This window comes from Leptomonas pyrrhocoris (assembly GCF_001293395.1).
Source record: "Leptomonas pyrrhocoris isolate H10 chromosome Unknown, whole genome shotgun sequence".
Taxonomy (NCBI): domain Eukaryota; phylum Euglenozoa; class Kinetoplastea; order Trypanosomatida; family Trypanosomatidae; genus Leptomonas; species Leptomonas pyrrhocoris.
In genome coordinates this window covers 149975-164611 of record NW_015438370.1, presented here as the reverse complement: position 1 = coordinate 164611, position 14637 = coordinate 149975, and the positions used below count along the sequence as shown (strand labels likewise).

At 59.1% G+C, this 14637-nt stretch overlaps 6 protein-coding genes and 1 non-coding gene across 9 annotated transcripts; 5 read left to right on the top strand and 2 right to left on the bottom strand.

Annotated features, from left to right (window-relative positions):
* Window positions 1–516: 516 nt before the first annotated feature.
* ABB37_06348 (hypothetical protein) lies at window positions 517–1026 on the top strand (the record flags this gene model as incomplete). The annotated part of the gene is made up of 1 exon (XM_015804639.1): window positions 517–1026. The coding sequence occupies exon 1, from the start codon at window positions 733–735 to the stop codon at window positions 1024–1026; it is 294 nt and encodes a 97-aa protein (XP_015656617.1). The 5' UTR covers window positions 517–732.
* Window positions 1027–1865: 839 nt separating this feature from the next.
* ABB37_06347 (putative mitochondrial dihydrolipoamide acetyltransferase precursorlike protein) lies at window positions 1866–3310 on the top strand (the record flags this gene model as incomplete). The annotated part of the gene is made up of 1 exon (XM_015804638.1): window positions 1866–3310. The coding sequence occupies exon 1, from the start codon at window positions 2072–2074 to the stop codon at window positions 3308–3310; it is 1239 nt and encodes a 412-aa protein (XP_015656616.1). The 5' UTR covers window positions 1866–2071.
* A 1752-nt stretch (window positions 3311–5062) lies between these two features.
* ABB37_06346 (putative la RNA binding protein) lies at window positions 5063–6165 on the top strand (the record flags this gene model as incomplete). Its single annotated transcript, XM_015804637.1, has 1 exon — window positions 5063–6165. Exon 1 carries the CDS (start codon window positions 5143–5145, stop codon window positions 6163–6165), a length of 1023 nt encoding a protein of 340 aa, XP_015656615.1. The 5' UTR covers window positions 5063–5142.
* A 921-nt stretch (window positions 6166–7086) lies between these two features.
* On the top strand, window positions 7087–10842 carry ABB37_06345 (hypothetical protein; the record flags this gene model as incomplete). Of its 3 annotated transcripts, none has more annotated exons than XM_015804636.1 (1): window positions 7087–10842. In XM_015804636.1, the coding sequence occupies exon 1, from the start codon at window positions 7264–7266 to the stop codon at window positions 10840–10842; it is 3579 nt and encodes a 1192-aa protein (XP_015656614.1). In that variant the 5' UTR covers window positions 7087–7263. The 3 variants fall into 3 exon arrangements, with proteins under 3 accessions (XP_015656614.1, XP_015656613.1, XP_015656612.1); XM_015804635.1 differs by having other exon boundaries at window positions 7101–10842; XM_015804634.1 differs by having other exon boundaries at window positions 7106–10842.
* Window positions 10843–11387: 545 nt separating this feature from the next.
* On the top strand, window positions 11388–11468 carry ABB37_06588. Its single transcript has one exon. It is a non-coding gene; the product is annotated as a tRNA-Ser (tRNA).
* A 268-nt stretch (window positions 11469–11736) lies between these two features.
* Window positions 11737–12264, bottom strand: ABB37_06344 (hypothetical protein; the record flags this gene model as incomplete). Its single annotated transcript, XM_015804633.1, has 1 exon — window positions 11737–12264. The coding sequence occupies one exon, from the start codon at window positions 12262–12264 to the stop codon at window positions 11737–11739; it is 528 nt and encodes a 175-aa protein (XP_015656611.1).
* Window positions 12265–12802: 538 nt separating this feature from the next.
* On the bottom strand, window positions 12803–14287 carry ABB37_06343 (hypothetical protein; the record flags this gene model as incomplete). Its single annotated transcript, XM_015804632.1, has 1 exon — window positions 12803–14287. The coding sequence occupies exon 1, from the start codon at window positions 14234–14236 to the stop codon at window positions 12803–12805; it is 1434 nt and encodes a 477-aa protein (XP_015656610.1). The 5' UTR covers window positions 14237–14287.
* Between the last annotated feature and the right edge of the window lie 350 nt (window positions 14288–14637).

Sequence of the window (14637 nt, the reverse complement as noted above, 5' to 3'; positions counted from 1 at the left end):
TTTTCTTCTTCTCTATTATTCTTCAAACGTCCTTTCCAAGTTGCCACGCACTGTACTTTTTTGTTGTTGTGTGCGTGCGGGTTTGTTTTGCCACCCCTTTTGTTTTTCACTCTTGTACAATGATCATCGTCATCAGCAGCCACCACACAAAAGGAAATCTGAAGTCGAAGTGGGAGAAGAATGTCGCTATAAGCGCGGACGCCTTCACTCCGCACCGGAGCAGCGTTGAACAGCATTGGGCGTTGAATGCGCGCCCTTACTCTTTCTCTTCCACATCAGAGTGGTATTTGGATGTGCCGGTTTTTTCTTTTCGTTCTCATAGTAGCTCCGCAGAATCTACGTTATGTGGGACAGGGTAGTGTGAACCACTCATCGCTTCCATGGCTTTCTCTTGTTTCTTGTTCTGTTAACGACTTACTTGATGCTGGCGTCACCCTCTTACGTTGGCAGAGCCGATGGGCACTGCTTCTTCTTTTCTGCCACTTCATCTCTCTCCCCTCTTCTTCATATTCTTCAGCACTTTTGTTGCTTTATGTTCCCCCCACGCAAGTGTCGCAGAGGAACACCTACACGCAGCTCCCTTCGATCGTGCCTTCGCAGACGCAGCCGTCGCACTGCGCTTGCTTTCTTCTTGTGAGACGAAGTTGCATTCCTTATTCGCCTAACAATTTTTTGCTTTCCGTCCTCTTCTTCTTGTTTTCTTTTCTATCTTTTTACAGCTGTAGCGGAGTCATGTCAGAGCGCGTCTATGCCCAGCAGGAGGAGGTGCGCACGCAAGATCAGCTGCTCGACCAGCTGCATGCCTCCGTGATGAACACGCGACACTACGCAATTCAGATCGGTGATGATCTGGGCGAACAGGATCAGATGCTCGATCAGCTGCACGGTAACGTGACCCGCACCACCGATGAGAGCCGTCGGCAGAATCAAAATGTGGTTCAATTGCTGAAGGAGAGTGAAAATCGCGGCTTTTACTCCATTGTGATCTTTCTTGTGGTGCTGATTATCTTGCTGCTGGCCATTTAACAAACACACGCACTCACGCACACGCATACACGCACGTATGCGTTTGGTGCTGCGGACGCGGACGGACTCGTTGAGAACAACGACACGGGTGATCGTTGCTGGTTGGAGAACGTGCAGCGACAGCGAAAAAGTGGAGAATCTTTCTTGATCCTTCTTTAAAAGCGCTGCTGAGCGCAGAACGCGCTTTTTGCTTGTGAGTGTGTTGTCTGCCTCTTCTTCTCTTTCCCCTTTATCTCTCAGCGCCAAGTTCTTTTTTTTTTTCTAAAAACGGTGCTGCTGCCGATGGACGTCTTTGGATTTAGTGCTCGTAAGTAATAAAGTGACCCGAGCACACTTCTGTTGATCTCTCTCTCTCCTCTTTTGTTTTTTTCTCTTTCAATGAAGTCTCGCTACGCGTGTCCCCGTCGTCTGGTCACTTGCACGTATCGTTGCGTGCCTCCCTTTTGTTTTTTCATTGCTGAACCATACTTAGAAGACGATGTCACGCGGTGGCAGACGTGGTAAAACACAACGGCACAATCGTGTGAAGCGGCATCTAGAAGAAGCCGTGGAGATGCCAAAAGAAGAAGAGTACACAGACAAAGGAGTGAGAAGGAAAAAACAAACCGGCTACTTACTGATGGCCTTTGCACCCTGCATAGGCCGCTCTGACTGGTCAGTGGAATGTGCCTCTCCGTTCCTCCCCTCCCTTACACGATAATTTCGGTTCAAAGGTGTTGTCCGAAGTCGCGTTTATTTTTTTAAAAGTTTCTCTAACACCGTTCACCGCCTCCTCCCTATCCCTCTCCTCCCGTTGCCTTTTCCCATTCTCCCTCCCTGTGTCGACTGCACTTATGTTAGTTGTCTCCACTTCCTATTGGCCAATTCACTGTCTCGTCGAGGCTGATCGAGCTCCTAACAGCATCAGCGATAGAAGCATCGTCCTGTCACTACTTGATTCTCCTTTTTTAAGTACTCTAAGCCCTCCTTAACCTCAAAAACAAATTTAATATACTTATCAAATTTTTACTACCAGTAGGTCGAGACGCATCAGCGAAAGAAAACAATGATGCGCCGTACCCTCTGCTGGCTCGTGAACTTCGAGGCCGTCTTCATGCCGGCCCTCTCCCCTTCCATGGAGACCGGCACCGTCGTAGAGTGGAAGAAGAAAGTCGGTGACTTGGTGAAGGAGAATGAGGTCTTCTGCACGATCCAGACCGACAAGGCCGTGGTGGACTACACGAATACCTTCGAGCCCGGCTACCTCGCGAAGATCTACTGCGAGAACGGCCAGACGATGGCGGTGGCGAAGACGATTGCAGTGATGGTTGATGACGCGGCAGACTTGGGGAAGGCAGGCGAGTACGTGCCGGAGGGCGAAGAGGAGGCGGCGGCGGCACCGGCTGCTGAGGCCGCAGCCCCTGCCGCCCCTCCTGCTGCTGCTGACCCGGCTCCCGCTGCTGCTGCACCAGCCGGCAGCGGCTCTTCTGAGCCTCCGGAGGGCGTGAACTGCGAGCCAGTTTTCATGCCGGCCCTCTCCCCTTCCATGGAGGCCGGCACCGTCGTAGAGTGGAAGAAGAAAGTCGGTGACTTGGTGAAGGAGAATGAGGTCTTCTGCACGATCCAGACCGACAAGGCCGTGGTGGACTACACGAACACCTTCGAGCCCGGCTACCTCGCGAAGATCTACTGCGAGAACGGCCAGTCCGCAGAGGTAGCGAAGACGATCGCTATGATGGTGAGCGACGCGGCGGATGTGGAGAAGGTCGCGAACTACTATCCGGCGGATGCCGCTGGTGCACCGCCGGCAGGTGCTGCCGCCGCTGCTCCTGCTGCCGCTGCTGCTCCTGCTGCTCCACCGGCTGCTGCTGCTGCTGCAGCGGCCTTCTCCGCCAAGCACTACGGCGGCTCCGTCGACGCGGCCGTGGCGGCGAGCGGGCCGAGTGTGGTGCGGATCGCCGCCGGCCTCGAGCCGAGCGCACTCGCCGCCATCGCTCCTTCCGGCAAGGACGGCCGCTTCATGAAGTCAGACTTCGCGGGCCAACCGGGCTTCGACTACAACGCACCTTCTCCGGCGCGTGCGCTGCAGCAACATGCGGCTGCTGCTGCCTCCACCGGCGCGGCGGCTCCGGCCAAGGCGGCTGCTCGTGCTGCTGCGCCTGCGGCGGCGGCGCCGAACGGGGACGTCTACAACGTGGTGCTGAAGGCCACTCCGGTGTACAAGAGCGTGAGCGACACGAAGCTGCTGAAGAAGCTCATCTCGACCATGTACATCCCGAAGCCGAAGGCGAAGAAGACGGCCTAAGAAGCAACGAGGCACGCAGGCGCACATACGCAGGTCGGCCTCAGCGCAGATGGATTGCCAGGGCGCAAAAGGGCAATGAACTCGGAGCGCCATGCAGGAACGCTTCTCCCCCATCCTTTTCCTCCTGTCGCTTCGCTCGACGATGCAGGTGCAGTTTCGTTCGAAGTAAACTAAAAGCCTCTCTATACCGTTAAAGACGGTGAGGTGGCGCCGGTGTAAAAGCACACACAACTCTTTCATGCTGTTGCGCGTGTATTTCGCGTGTTCTGGCTGTTTTGGTTTATTCGTATGTTTTCACTGTTATTGTGCTTGTTTTGTGGGGGTGCGTCGTGTTGGTCGCCCGCCTCCCCAGACGTCGATGCTGGCCGAACCCAGCGCGACGATTCACGCCCCATGACACAATCCGGAGGCGATTGGTCTGTTATAATTATTATTATTTTTGGTTTTCTGAGGGGTCTTCAATTTTTTTTTTAAAGGAGTAATTTTGTACTTGTGCTTGTTCGTAGAGGAACGGGAAACCCACGCGTGACGGGCAGTCAGGCGTGTGCGTGTGCAAAGCGGCGTAAGAGGCGCAAACGCAGTGCAGCCAAACGTTGGCGTTGCGTGCATATTGCCGCTTAGGATTACTGTAGTCTGTCGCAGGTGTTGTCCTCGACTCGTTGGATTTAAGCTGAATTGCACGCAGATAATGACAAAAGCACCAGTAATAATTCAAATGCCGCTGTTTTGTGTGGCTCGCTTTCTTGAGTTGTCCGTTTTGGATCGAAACGATGCCTTTTTTTCTTCGCGTTCGCCGCTCTGTTTCGGGGCTCTTCCGACTGGCAACGTTCTCTTTTCGATCGGCTTCGTTTCTTCGCTTCTCAGCCGCTGTGTTTGCGTGATCGTGCGCGTGTGAATGCGTCGAAGCGGGGCTGAAAATGGACGATTTGCGAGAAGCTTTACAAGGCTGTAGGGCCGTTACGAGACACTGCTGTGTTGTGTGGTTTTTGCAGCGGCCGCGCTCTTCGAATTCACCTTCGGATTCATTTTTTTCACGTTGCTGTGAGTTGCTCCAATCCTAACTGTTCTTGTTTTCGATGTTTTTTTTTTCTTTTCTGGTTAATAAAAGTTGAACGTTGTGTTCTTCCGCGCTGATTTGCCTTCACACTCACCCCCTCAAAAAGAAAGGCTGCGTGCTTATCGGAGGCTAAACTGTTCTCCTTCGCGACCAGCACAAACGGAGAAGCCCCCCTAAAAAGATGGATTCTCGAACTCTATTTGTATACGAATGTCGTGCATATATATTATTTTTTTATCAGTATAAATAATTATCTGCACTTCGGTTTGCTTAGCTCAGCAGCGTCGACGTCTTCGCACCCCACAGAAACGATTCGATCGTCCAAGTTGATGGCCGAAAGCAAGAGGAAAGGGGGGGGGGGAAGGCTGTATCCCGGGTAGACGTAGATTCTACCGTCGTTTGCTGCGAGCGACACCGGTGCGGCCGCTTCTAATCTTTTTTTTTTGTTTCGTATTGTGTACGCGGAAAGCATCTGCTCGATGCGTGACGTACGCAGCTCCTTTCTTTGAAGACGCACTTTAAAGCAAAAAAGAGAGTCCTCGTTGCGTTCATCTCTCACCCGCTGCTCTCCTTCTGCGCTTTCATCGCTCTTCTTCTTCCTTCCCACTCTCGCGGCATTCGAACTCTCACGTACCACCCACTATATATTTATATTGATGTTTGTTGCGTACACGCACCCCCTCTCCCCCCTTTCAGTTTTCTTCGCCCGCTCTTCGCCTGTTTCATCCCGTCGTTACAAAAGCTCATTTTTTCTTTCTCTCCGTCCCCCGCCACCATGTCTGACCTCGCCGCTAGGATTCGCCGTCAGGTGGAGTTCTACTTCAGCGATGTGAACATCGCGAAGGATGTGTTTCTCAAGTCGAAGATGGCCGAGGACCCCGAAGGCTTCGTTGCGCTCGACGTTCTTCTCACCTTCAACCGCCTGAATAGCCTGACCAAGGAGGCGAAGGTGATCGCCGAGGCCCTGGCCGGCAGCGACAAGCTGGTGATGCACACGGAGGGCCTGTCCGTGCGCCGCAAGGACCCGCTGCCGGAGTCGATCCAGACGGACGAGCAGACGGTGTACGTGAAGCCCGTGCCCGCCACCGCCTCTCTTGAGAAGCTGCAGGAATTCTTTAGCGCCTACGGTACCGTGCTGGCGGTGTGGCGCCGCTACTTCCAAGGCGGCAACAAAGACGCCCCTGCGGAGAGCCGCACGAAGCCGTCCGTGTTTGTCGTCTTCTCCAGCAAGGACGACGCGGAGAAGTTTGCTGCTGCGCCACCGCAGTACGACGGCGTGCAGCTGACGGCGCAGATGAAGAGCGCCTACCTGGAGGAGAAGGCGGCGCAGATGGCGGCGAAGAACAAGAACCGCAAGCGTGGCCGCGAGGGGGAGGACGGCGCCGCCGCCGCGACCACTGCCGCGCCGCGCACACCGGCGATGCCGACAAACAGCAGCTACCGCATCGCCGGCTGCGGCGAGATCGCGAAGTTTTCTGACGTGAAGGGACTGTGGCCGTCCGAGGAGCAGCGCGGCGTCCGCTACGTCTTCATGCCGACGAAGGAGGAGGCGTTGATCATTTTCCAAGATGCGGAGACGGCGGAGAAGATGGTGGAGTCGGTGAAGGCGCGTGCGGCGACGCTGCAGGGCAAGCAGCCGACCGTCACGAAGCTGAGTGAGGAAGAGGAGAAGGCGTTGATTGAGAGCGTGGAGAAGGAGATCTCTGAGCGGGCGGCGCAGCACGGTGGCCGTGGTGGCCGTGGTGGCCGTGGCGGCCGTGGTGGCCGTGGCCGTGGGGGCCACCGCGGTGGTCGCTAAGCAGCCGCCCCGCGAGAGGCAACCAAGAGGAGCAAGACAAGAAATGAAGAGGAAAGGTTCTCCGTGTGCCCTTATGTGGTCCTCCTCAGCCCGTCTTACGTTCAACGTTTCGTGCACCGTCCACTGCCTCTCCTCTTCTTACTTTTGCTCTCTTATATTTTTCCTCTGTGCGTGCTGTTGCTCTGTCACCTCCAGCGCCGGTAATCGTCCGCTGCACGAAGGCGTTCTTGTAGCGTCTTCACGAACGTTTCCAGACATACGTGTTTCTGTTTCCCAAACGTGATCAGTTGGATTTTAGTTCTTCGCTGTTATTGACGATTATTTGCGTCTTGGTTAACTGTTCGGGTAAAGGGAGAGGGCGAGACGCGCTCATGGTTTTTAATATTATTTGTCTTCGTCGTGTACGTGACGAAAGGCCACCAACCATCAGGACGGCGAGTAAAGGCGGTTTGTTTGGCACCGAGGGCAGCATCAGTTACCGCTCTTTCGTACCGTATCGTTCTTGTACTGTTGGTCGCGTTTTTTGTTTTTAAAGTCTGACGTAATAATAAGCAATCAAAAATACTTAAAAACATGAAGGATGGAGCGATGGTGCCGACGAACAAGCCTCGTTCTCGGGCGTGCTGCGATCCTTCGGTACTTTGCAGCTCATCAAACCAGAGTAAATGTCCAAGAAGGTTTAGAATGATGCAAGAGTCTTCGCTTTGTCGTCGTCGTCTTCGTCTTTTGCTGACTTAAATGGCTACGCCGGCAGTCTTGCTTCCTTCATCTCTCTCTCTCCTGCCGTCAGCTTGCAAAGGCTTGGTCAAGCGTTTGCCTCTTCGGTCGCTGGCGCCTTACTGTGTCATTTCACTGTTTCTGCTCTCTCTGTCACCGTCTTCTTTTCCTCCGCCTCTTCTATTCTTCATTTTCTGTTATTGAGCTGCGTTACTGAAGTTCAGCTGTTGTGGAACGCTTCGTGCGGTAAAAGAAAGAGAAGTAGTTGTGCGCTGCCCCAACACGGTAACGCGCAGACACCCACACCCACACACGACCTGGTTTTCGTACCCCGTTGCAGATATAGTAAAACAATCACAACAGAGAAGGCGTGACCCCAACATGTCGAGCACAGCGGAATCTGCCGCGGCTCGGCCTCTCTCCGCTACGCTGGGCAACTCAGACTCCATGGACGCAGCTGGAACAACCAGCATCGCCGCCGCCCCTCCTGCCACGCCCCCCGCCGATTATGTAAACTACATGGACATTAAACTGGAGGGTGTCCATCACCTGCCAGCGGACTGGCTCAGCGCGGGTCTCTCCTCGTGCAGCATCGCCGGCGGCAGCGTGCAAGCAAATGTGCCAGCCAGCGCCGCCCACCTCCCCGGCAAGGAGGAGGACGAGGCAGAGGTGGCCTACGCCTACCACCCGTTTCGCTACGAGGTGACGTTGTCTCTCCCGGCCGATGCCACGAACTCCGAAACCGCCGCGGCGGTGACCAACGCGGCCGGTGCGCCTCACACGCAGGACGGCGCTGCGGCGGGGACGGCGGAGGGAGACAGCGGAGTCCCCGCCGCAGCCGTCTTCACACGTGGCCGCGTGCTGCAGCCGCTGCCGGCGTACGCCGCGTACATTGCCAACGCCGAGGCACCGCCCGTGAGCGGCCAGGATGACGCTGCGCCGCTGCGAGACGTGCCGGCGGCTATCGACGCGGAAGCCGTTCGCCACTCGGCGGATTCAGCGAAGGAAGGCGCAGAGGAGAAGGTGAACGAAGACGCCGCCCCCGCCTCAGCACCTGAGGATGCTGCGCCGCCGCCGCCGCCGCAACAACCCGCTATTCTGTGGGTCGTGACGGACCGCACGGACGGCGCTGAGGCAAACACCAATAGCAGCTCCTTCACCGGCGGCAGCGGCAGCTCGGGACTCCTCGCGGCGAAGCGCCGGATGAAGCTGTCCGGCGGTGCCGGGGCTGGTGCGTCGGCGGGGTCAGGGAGGAGCGGTACCGCCTCCGCCCTCGCCGCCGCCGCCGCCGCGAACACCGCCGCTGCCCAGGCTGCTGCTGCTGCCGTGCCCGGTGCGCCACCGCCGCCGCTGCCGGATGTCAGCGAGCCGCCGCCGTGCGTCGTGCGGGTGCCGCTGACGGCTGCGCAGGAGGCGCACCTTGACACCTTGCTGAACGCCGGGAAGCCGCTGGAGCTGCGCTTCCGTCGCACCCTGCGTGCTGGCTGTCCGGTTGAGTGGGAGGACTTGAACGCCGCGTACTACGAAGCGGTCATTCCCGTTTCACTGCAGAGTCTGTCGATGCCAGGTTCGACGCACCTGTCCGCGGAGGTGCCTCTGCAACCCGCTCACCTCTATTGCATGGGAGGCGCCGAATCCATTGTAAGTGGGATGACGGGAGGCGCGGCGGTGCTCTCGGACAGCGGGGCCGCAGCGGCGTCAGCTGCTGAGCAAGACAAGGGTAGCAAAAAGCGGACGGTCCCCCGCAAGGTACGTCAGACGGTGCCGGGCCTCCTCGTCGACGAGCCAGACCGCAGCGCGCCGCACCCGTACACCCTCGCCGGCACGAGCGCCTCCTTGAAACTCACCTTTCAGCGCACGCTAACCCCGCTTGTCAGCGACCGCATTCGGCCAGCCGCGACACCCGCCCAGCTCATCCCTTCGCGACCGACACCAACGCTGGCGGCCGCCACCGCCGCGGACGTGCGGACGCGGCTACAATGCACGTTGAGAGACATCGCACAGCAACTCCTGCGCGACGTGCGCGAGGTCGCTCACGAGACGGCGCTGTCAAATGCGAGTAAGAGTGCGAAGGGCAGCGTGGACAGCGCGGCGTGGCGGGCGCAGTTTGTCGCCGCGCTGCAGAGCACCGGCCAACTCGCCGCCTTCAAGAGCCACCTCACGCCCCTCGTGACGGAGCTGGTGCAGGAGCGCCTGCGTGTGCACCCGACCGCGTGCCCGGAGGAGGTTGCACGAGCAAGCAACGAGCTCTATGTGCAACTGATGGACATGCTACATGCCACCCTGTGCGAGGCCGTGGAGGGCGGAGACGCAAGCAGCAACGGAGAGAGCAGCCACCGCGACGCCGTCAAGGCCACGACGGCGGAAGAAGAGACGAGGGATGCGGAGCTGCGCTGGCGTGCGCTGGAGGCCGAAGTCAGCGGGGAAGTCGGTCTCGCAGGGACGCTCTACCACAGCCGGCTCGCCACCCACAGTGGGGACGCCGCGAGCTGGGCCGCGCTGTGGATCGACTGCGGTTTGCACTACCAACGCGTGGAGGAGCTGGCCAAGGCGGAGCAGTGCTACCGCGAAGCCATCGCCTGCGATGTGGCGTGCGTCCCGGCGTTGCTGGACTACGGCGCGTGGCTGCTCGCGAACGACCGGTTGGATGAGGCGAGTGTGTTTCTGCACGGCCTGGTGGATGTCGCCCCGCAGCACGCGCTCGGCTGGGGCTGCGTCGCCCTCTTGGCGGACCTGCGTGAGCTGGCGGTGCGCGTCGGCAGCGCGGACGCGGCGGCGGAGCAGGCAAAGTGGCGTCGCGAGCACAATCTTGCGGTGCGCCGCGCGGTGGAGTGCATGGAGCAGGAGCTGAAAGAAAACGGATCTGCGGCTTCCACGAGCACGTTCTCCGAGGAGCAGGTGTACCTCAACGTGGCGGCCTATCTCGTGCAGCTGCACCACCGGGACCTGGCGAACGTGTGCCTCGCCCGCTGCCGCCCTGGTGAGCCACGCGTGGAGCTGTTGTACGCTGAACTCTTTACTCAGGGCGGGCAGTGCGACGAGGCGCTAAAGGCGCTGGACGAGGTCGAAAAGAGCACGAGCACAACCGATGTACGAGAAGCGGCGGACACGTGCGTGCTGCTGCGTGCGGAGTGCGTCTTCGCGCTCGGGCAAACCGCGGAGGCCGTCGCGCTGTACAAGCAGGCCCTCGCCCACGGAAACCCGGCGACGGCGCCTGGATACCTGCCACAGGTGGCCGCCCGCTGGCGCGACGATGCAGCGGCGCGGCGCACCACCAGCGCCACTAGCGCCACGGAGCTTGCGGAGGCGCGCCGAGTTGAGGCGACATGTGTGCAGCGCCTGCGCGCGTACTTGTGCCTGTGCAACGCGCTGCTTGCAGAGGGCCGGTATAAGGACGCACTGGGCGCCACGACGCTTGCTCTCCAGGTGTGGCCGTGCTGCTCGCTGCTGTGGCTTGGCGCGGGCATCGCGTATTACCGCACAGGGGACCTGACCGCCGCCGAAGAGTGCCTGCAGGAGAGCAACACGCTAAACCCGATGAACGCGCGGACGTGGGTGTACCTCACGCTGCTCTCGGTGCGGCTGCAGCACGTGGGTGTAGAGGAAATGGTGGAGCAGGTGATGGGTCTGAGCCTGGACGACGCTGCGCTGTGGGCCGAGCTGGGCCGCACCTTGTTAAACACCGCGTCGTATCCGAAGCTGAGCATCGTGTGCTTGCGCCGCGCCGCAGCACTAGCCCGTGCGCAGCTGAGGAAGGAGAAGGAAAATTCGACACCTGCTGCTGCGGCCGCTGCGTCCCTCCTGCCGTCCACGCAGTACCACTTGGCCCACGCGCTGATGGACACGCAGCAGTGGGAGGAGGCGGAGCAGCTGCTGACTGTGGTAGCCGCGGAGGGCGGTGGTAACGAAGTGCTCCGTGGCAAGGCGGAGGAGGAGCTGTCCATGCTGCGTGCTGCGTAGTTTTTTTAAAGGCTTTTAAAGAATCCCCTCTTTTTGTGATGTGTGTACGATTGATGTACCAGGGCAACTGTAGTGGCTTTGCGATGATGTTTCATAGGAGCGGTGATTTGTTTTTACTTCTTTTCTCATGTATTATACCCAGACGTACCAACGAAGAAACGGTGAAAGCGAAGACGAAAACAAAAGCCGTGGGCTTTGCCCCACCGTTATTTGAGTCATCCGCGAAGCGCGCGAATGTCAAGGCGAATGTGCTGCAGCACCATGCACGCGCAACGAAAAAAGGAAGGCTTCGCTGACGGCGTTGTCTGCAGTTTTCGGCGGCGCGTTCTGCGTTCGTTTTCCGCCACCTTTGCGATCTCCCTTCTTCTTCCCGCGGTGCGTTTTCTCGGCCTTTTTGCGCGGGTGTTGCCCCTTCGGCTTTTCCGTCAGGGGTTGGGCTCGGCGCCCCGCCCCTCGGCCACCCGCGAGGCGGCGGGGAAACGCCTGGCCCGGCGCTGAGTCCCGGATGTATCATGGACGTTAATTTTGCCCCCTTCACGGGGCAAGCAAATATGGCCGAGTGGTTAAGGCGCCTGCCTGCTAAGCAGGTGTGATCTCACGCGAAGGTTCGAACCCTTCTGTTTGCGAACTTTTTCCTCAGAGCCCATCTCGGCAGAGGGGGTCCAAGGCCTGGGCGAAAGAACAGGGGGGGGGGGAAGACAGGAGGAATCGAAACGCCAGACGCGGCGCGGCGGAAGGCCAGCAGGCGCAACCGCAGAAGGCGAAAGAGCCACAGACAGCGCACCGCGCACGCGGAAAGCGGTGCCGTCGGTTCACCGAGCATTTGCAATACATAAAGGAGTGTCTTCGTTGTTTTCCCCCTTTCTCTTTCTCTATATTTCTTTGTTTTCTGTTTTACCGTGGTGGTGGTGGCGGTGGGCTCGTGGGAGGGCCGGCGGCGTGCAGGGGCTGCATCCCGCGTGCGTAGTGCACCGCGACGGTCGATGGCGCACCGTAAAGACGCTGCACAGAAACATCACCTCTGCTTTCGGCTGCTGCTGCTGCTGCTGCTGGTGGTGGGGGCTGTGGCGGCCGTTGCTGCTGCTGTGACGGTTGTTGCGCGTGACGCGTGAGCGCCCCCTCCACGCCGCGCGGACGCAGTTCTCTACGGTTGCTGTTGGTCGGCTGTGCGGGTGCGAGTGATGGCCGGCGCATCTGCGCTTGCTGCAGGCACCGCAAGCAGACCAGCACGCTCACGTACACGGCGAAGATCACAATACCACCGAGAAACCCGGCAACAAGGGCATAGTCTTCGTTCACCACACGCAGCGGCAAAGGGACGTAGTACCGCAAAAAAACAGCCGTGGATGTCGATCCGGTGTTGGTGCCGCCGCTGCTGCTCCGACCCGCTGTGGAGTCTGTAGAGGACGTTAAAGCCGACATAGGATGGAGCTTTACAAGGCAGCAAAGCCAAGAAAGAAAGAGGGAGGAAGGAGGGGTTAGAGGTGCAGCAAGGCATGCCACGTCACAAGCCGGAGTACGCCTTGCACTAGAAGCTCGGCTCCTCAGCTGCCTGAGCAAGAGCAATACACGTTGCCCGTGATAACAATAAAGCGCGTCGACTCTCTGTCCTTTTTTCTTTCTTTAGGTGACTTTATTCCAACGAGGAGAATTACTTTGGATTTCACAGCCGTCTCGTCGGTACAGCACTTCTGCGCCTCCCGATCTCCCGTTTAACACAACCGCTCCTTCGACGTTGAAGACAGAGGGAGAGAGGTGCGGCGTTCTGCAACCGTGCTGGTCTTGTGAGGCACGCCTGCAGTCTTTCTTCAGGAGCCCGGCCGGCTTTCTTGAATTGGTACGGTTGCTTCCGTGTGCTGACCCGTGGTATTGCAGGGCGTATCCTTCAGCAAGACTGTCCAGTGAGCGTTATCCCGCCGTGGATAACGAGTAGGGTGTGTGACCCGACGACCCAAGTTGCTCAACTACAAAAATAGAGGCTCAGGCGACCCCCTTCGGTCACCACCGCCGCGAAGTTGTCGTGCCCTTCCATCGCCACGCAGCCCTCCAACCCGTTCGGCGACTCCACCGGCACCCGCGAGCAGTACGGGAACTGCGACGAGGCCGCCGCACCGTCGTTTGTGCCTTCGTGCATATCCTCCTCTGCCATGTCGCCCCGCTCCACCCAGTCCCGCACGCCGCCGCTCGCGTCGCACGTGATGAAGCCTGTGGCGTACGGCGCGTACAGGCCGGTGATGGGCACTCCGATCGACCGGCTTGTCAGCGGCTGCGCGTTGGCTGCGGAGGAGGTTGGCGTGCGAAGGTCCCATGCGACGACGTCGCCCGCCTCAGTGCCGGCGTACAGCAGCGCGTCCTTCGTGTCGCAGGAAGTCAGCCGATCGTGCGGCGACAATCGCCAGGCACGCGTCAATAACGCATTCGTAGTGACGATGTGTGGGTAGTGCGCACAGCCGCTGCGCAGCGCCGCAACATCCACCTCCACTACACTGTTGTGACATCGCAGCAAGACAGCGTCCTGTGTACCCGGCACGGTGAGAATCTGTGAAATGGGAAACCCAGAGAGAGCAGGGATTTGGTACGTCGCCGCCAGCGCCAGGCGGGTGCCGGTGAGGCACCACAGCTGCAGCTGGTTCGCGGACGACGAAGCCGCCACCGCAGCACTCGCCGTCACCAGCGCCACACTTCCTGTCCCCGCCGCTGGTGCGGCTGCTTGTGCCGAGGCACCGAAAATGGGCGTCTCCGCTGCGCTGAAGGCCGTCGCGGCCGTCCATAGCGGACCGTCGGCGTCTGCCACCGTGCGCGGAAGTCGCTGATAGCGTATCCGCACACCGGCTGTGTGGGCCGTGCCGTTGCCTTGCCCGCTTCCTGCTGCCCCGGCGGAGACAGGCGACGAAACAAGATCGGCCCCCTCAACGTTGCCGTTCTCCGCCTGTGACCACTCACCCTCCGCGTCGCCGTCACGATCTGCATCCGCGCCTGCGGCTTCCACCTTCACCACCTGCCGACGGTACACGTACGTGGTGACAGATTTCGGCGATACCCCGAACTGCGTCTGAGGAGGCGTGGGCACCGCTTCCACCGCCTGCACCACCAAGTACACGTCCTCGCCATCCGCGCTGCGCAGCAGAGTGAGAGAGTTGACCGCCGTCGACGGCTGCGGCACCCGCACGTGCACGACACGCAGCGGCAACCCGCGCTCATTCGGCGCTGGCATCTCCACTACGCTGAAAAAGAGCGGTCCCGGAGGCGGAGGGGGAGAGGGGGAGGTGGGGGTCAGCGTCGGTGTCGGGTCGTACGCCACGGCGGCGATGACGACCCCGCCGCTGGTGTGGTGGAGGACGCGCACCGACCGGGGCGCGCGTGGCAGATCGGCAAAGGCGACTCGGCGCAACATCGTTTCGAAGAATCAAACAAACAAACAAAACAAAGCAACAACGAAGGAACTTCAAGTGAGTAGAAGACGAATGGATGTGTGTGTGTGTGTGTGTGTGTGTGTGTCGTAGAAGAAGTAGGCGGAAGGAAAGTGTGTCTGCCTGTGCCCGCTATTGTTTTCATCCTTTTCTTCTTTGCTTCCTCGCGGCATCGCTCTTTACAGCAATCTGCAAAAAGCTCGCCGCACTCAGGGGAAATACGAAGAGCAGCAAGCTCTTCGGCGCAACGTAAACAGCAAGCTGAAATCCGCAGTTGCGAGCACGGCTGAGCGCTCGTACCCGACAGTTAAAAGGCGCGCCCAACCAACCCCTTCCAAAGAACACTAGCAAATCGGTGGCTTTACCTTCTTGCAGGCGACACGCA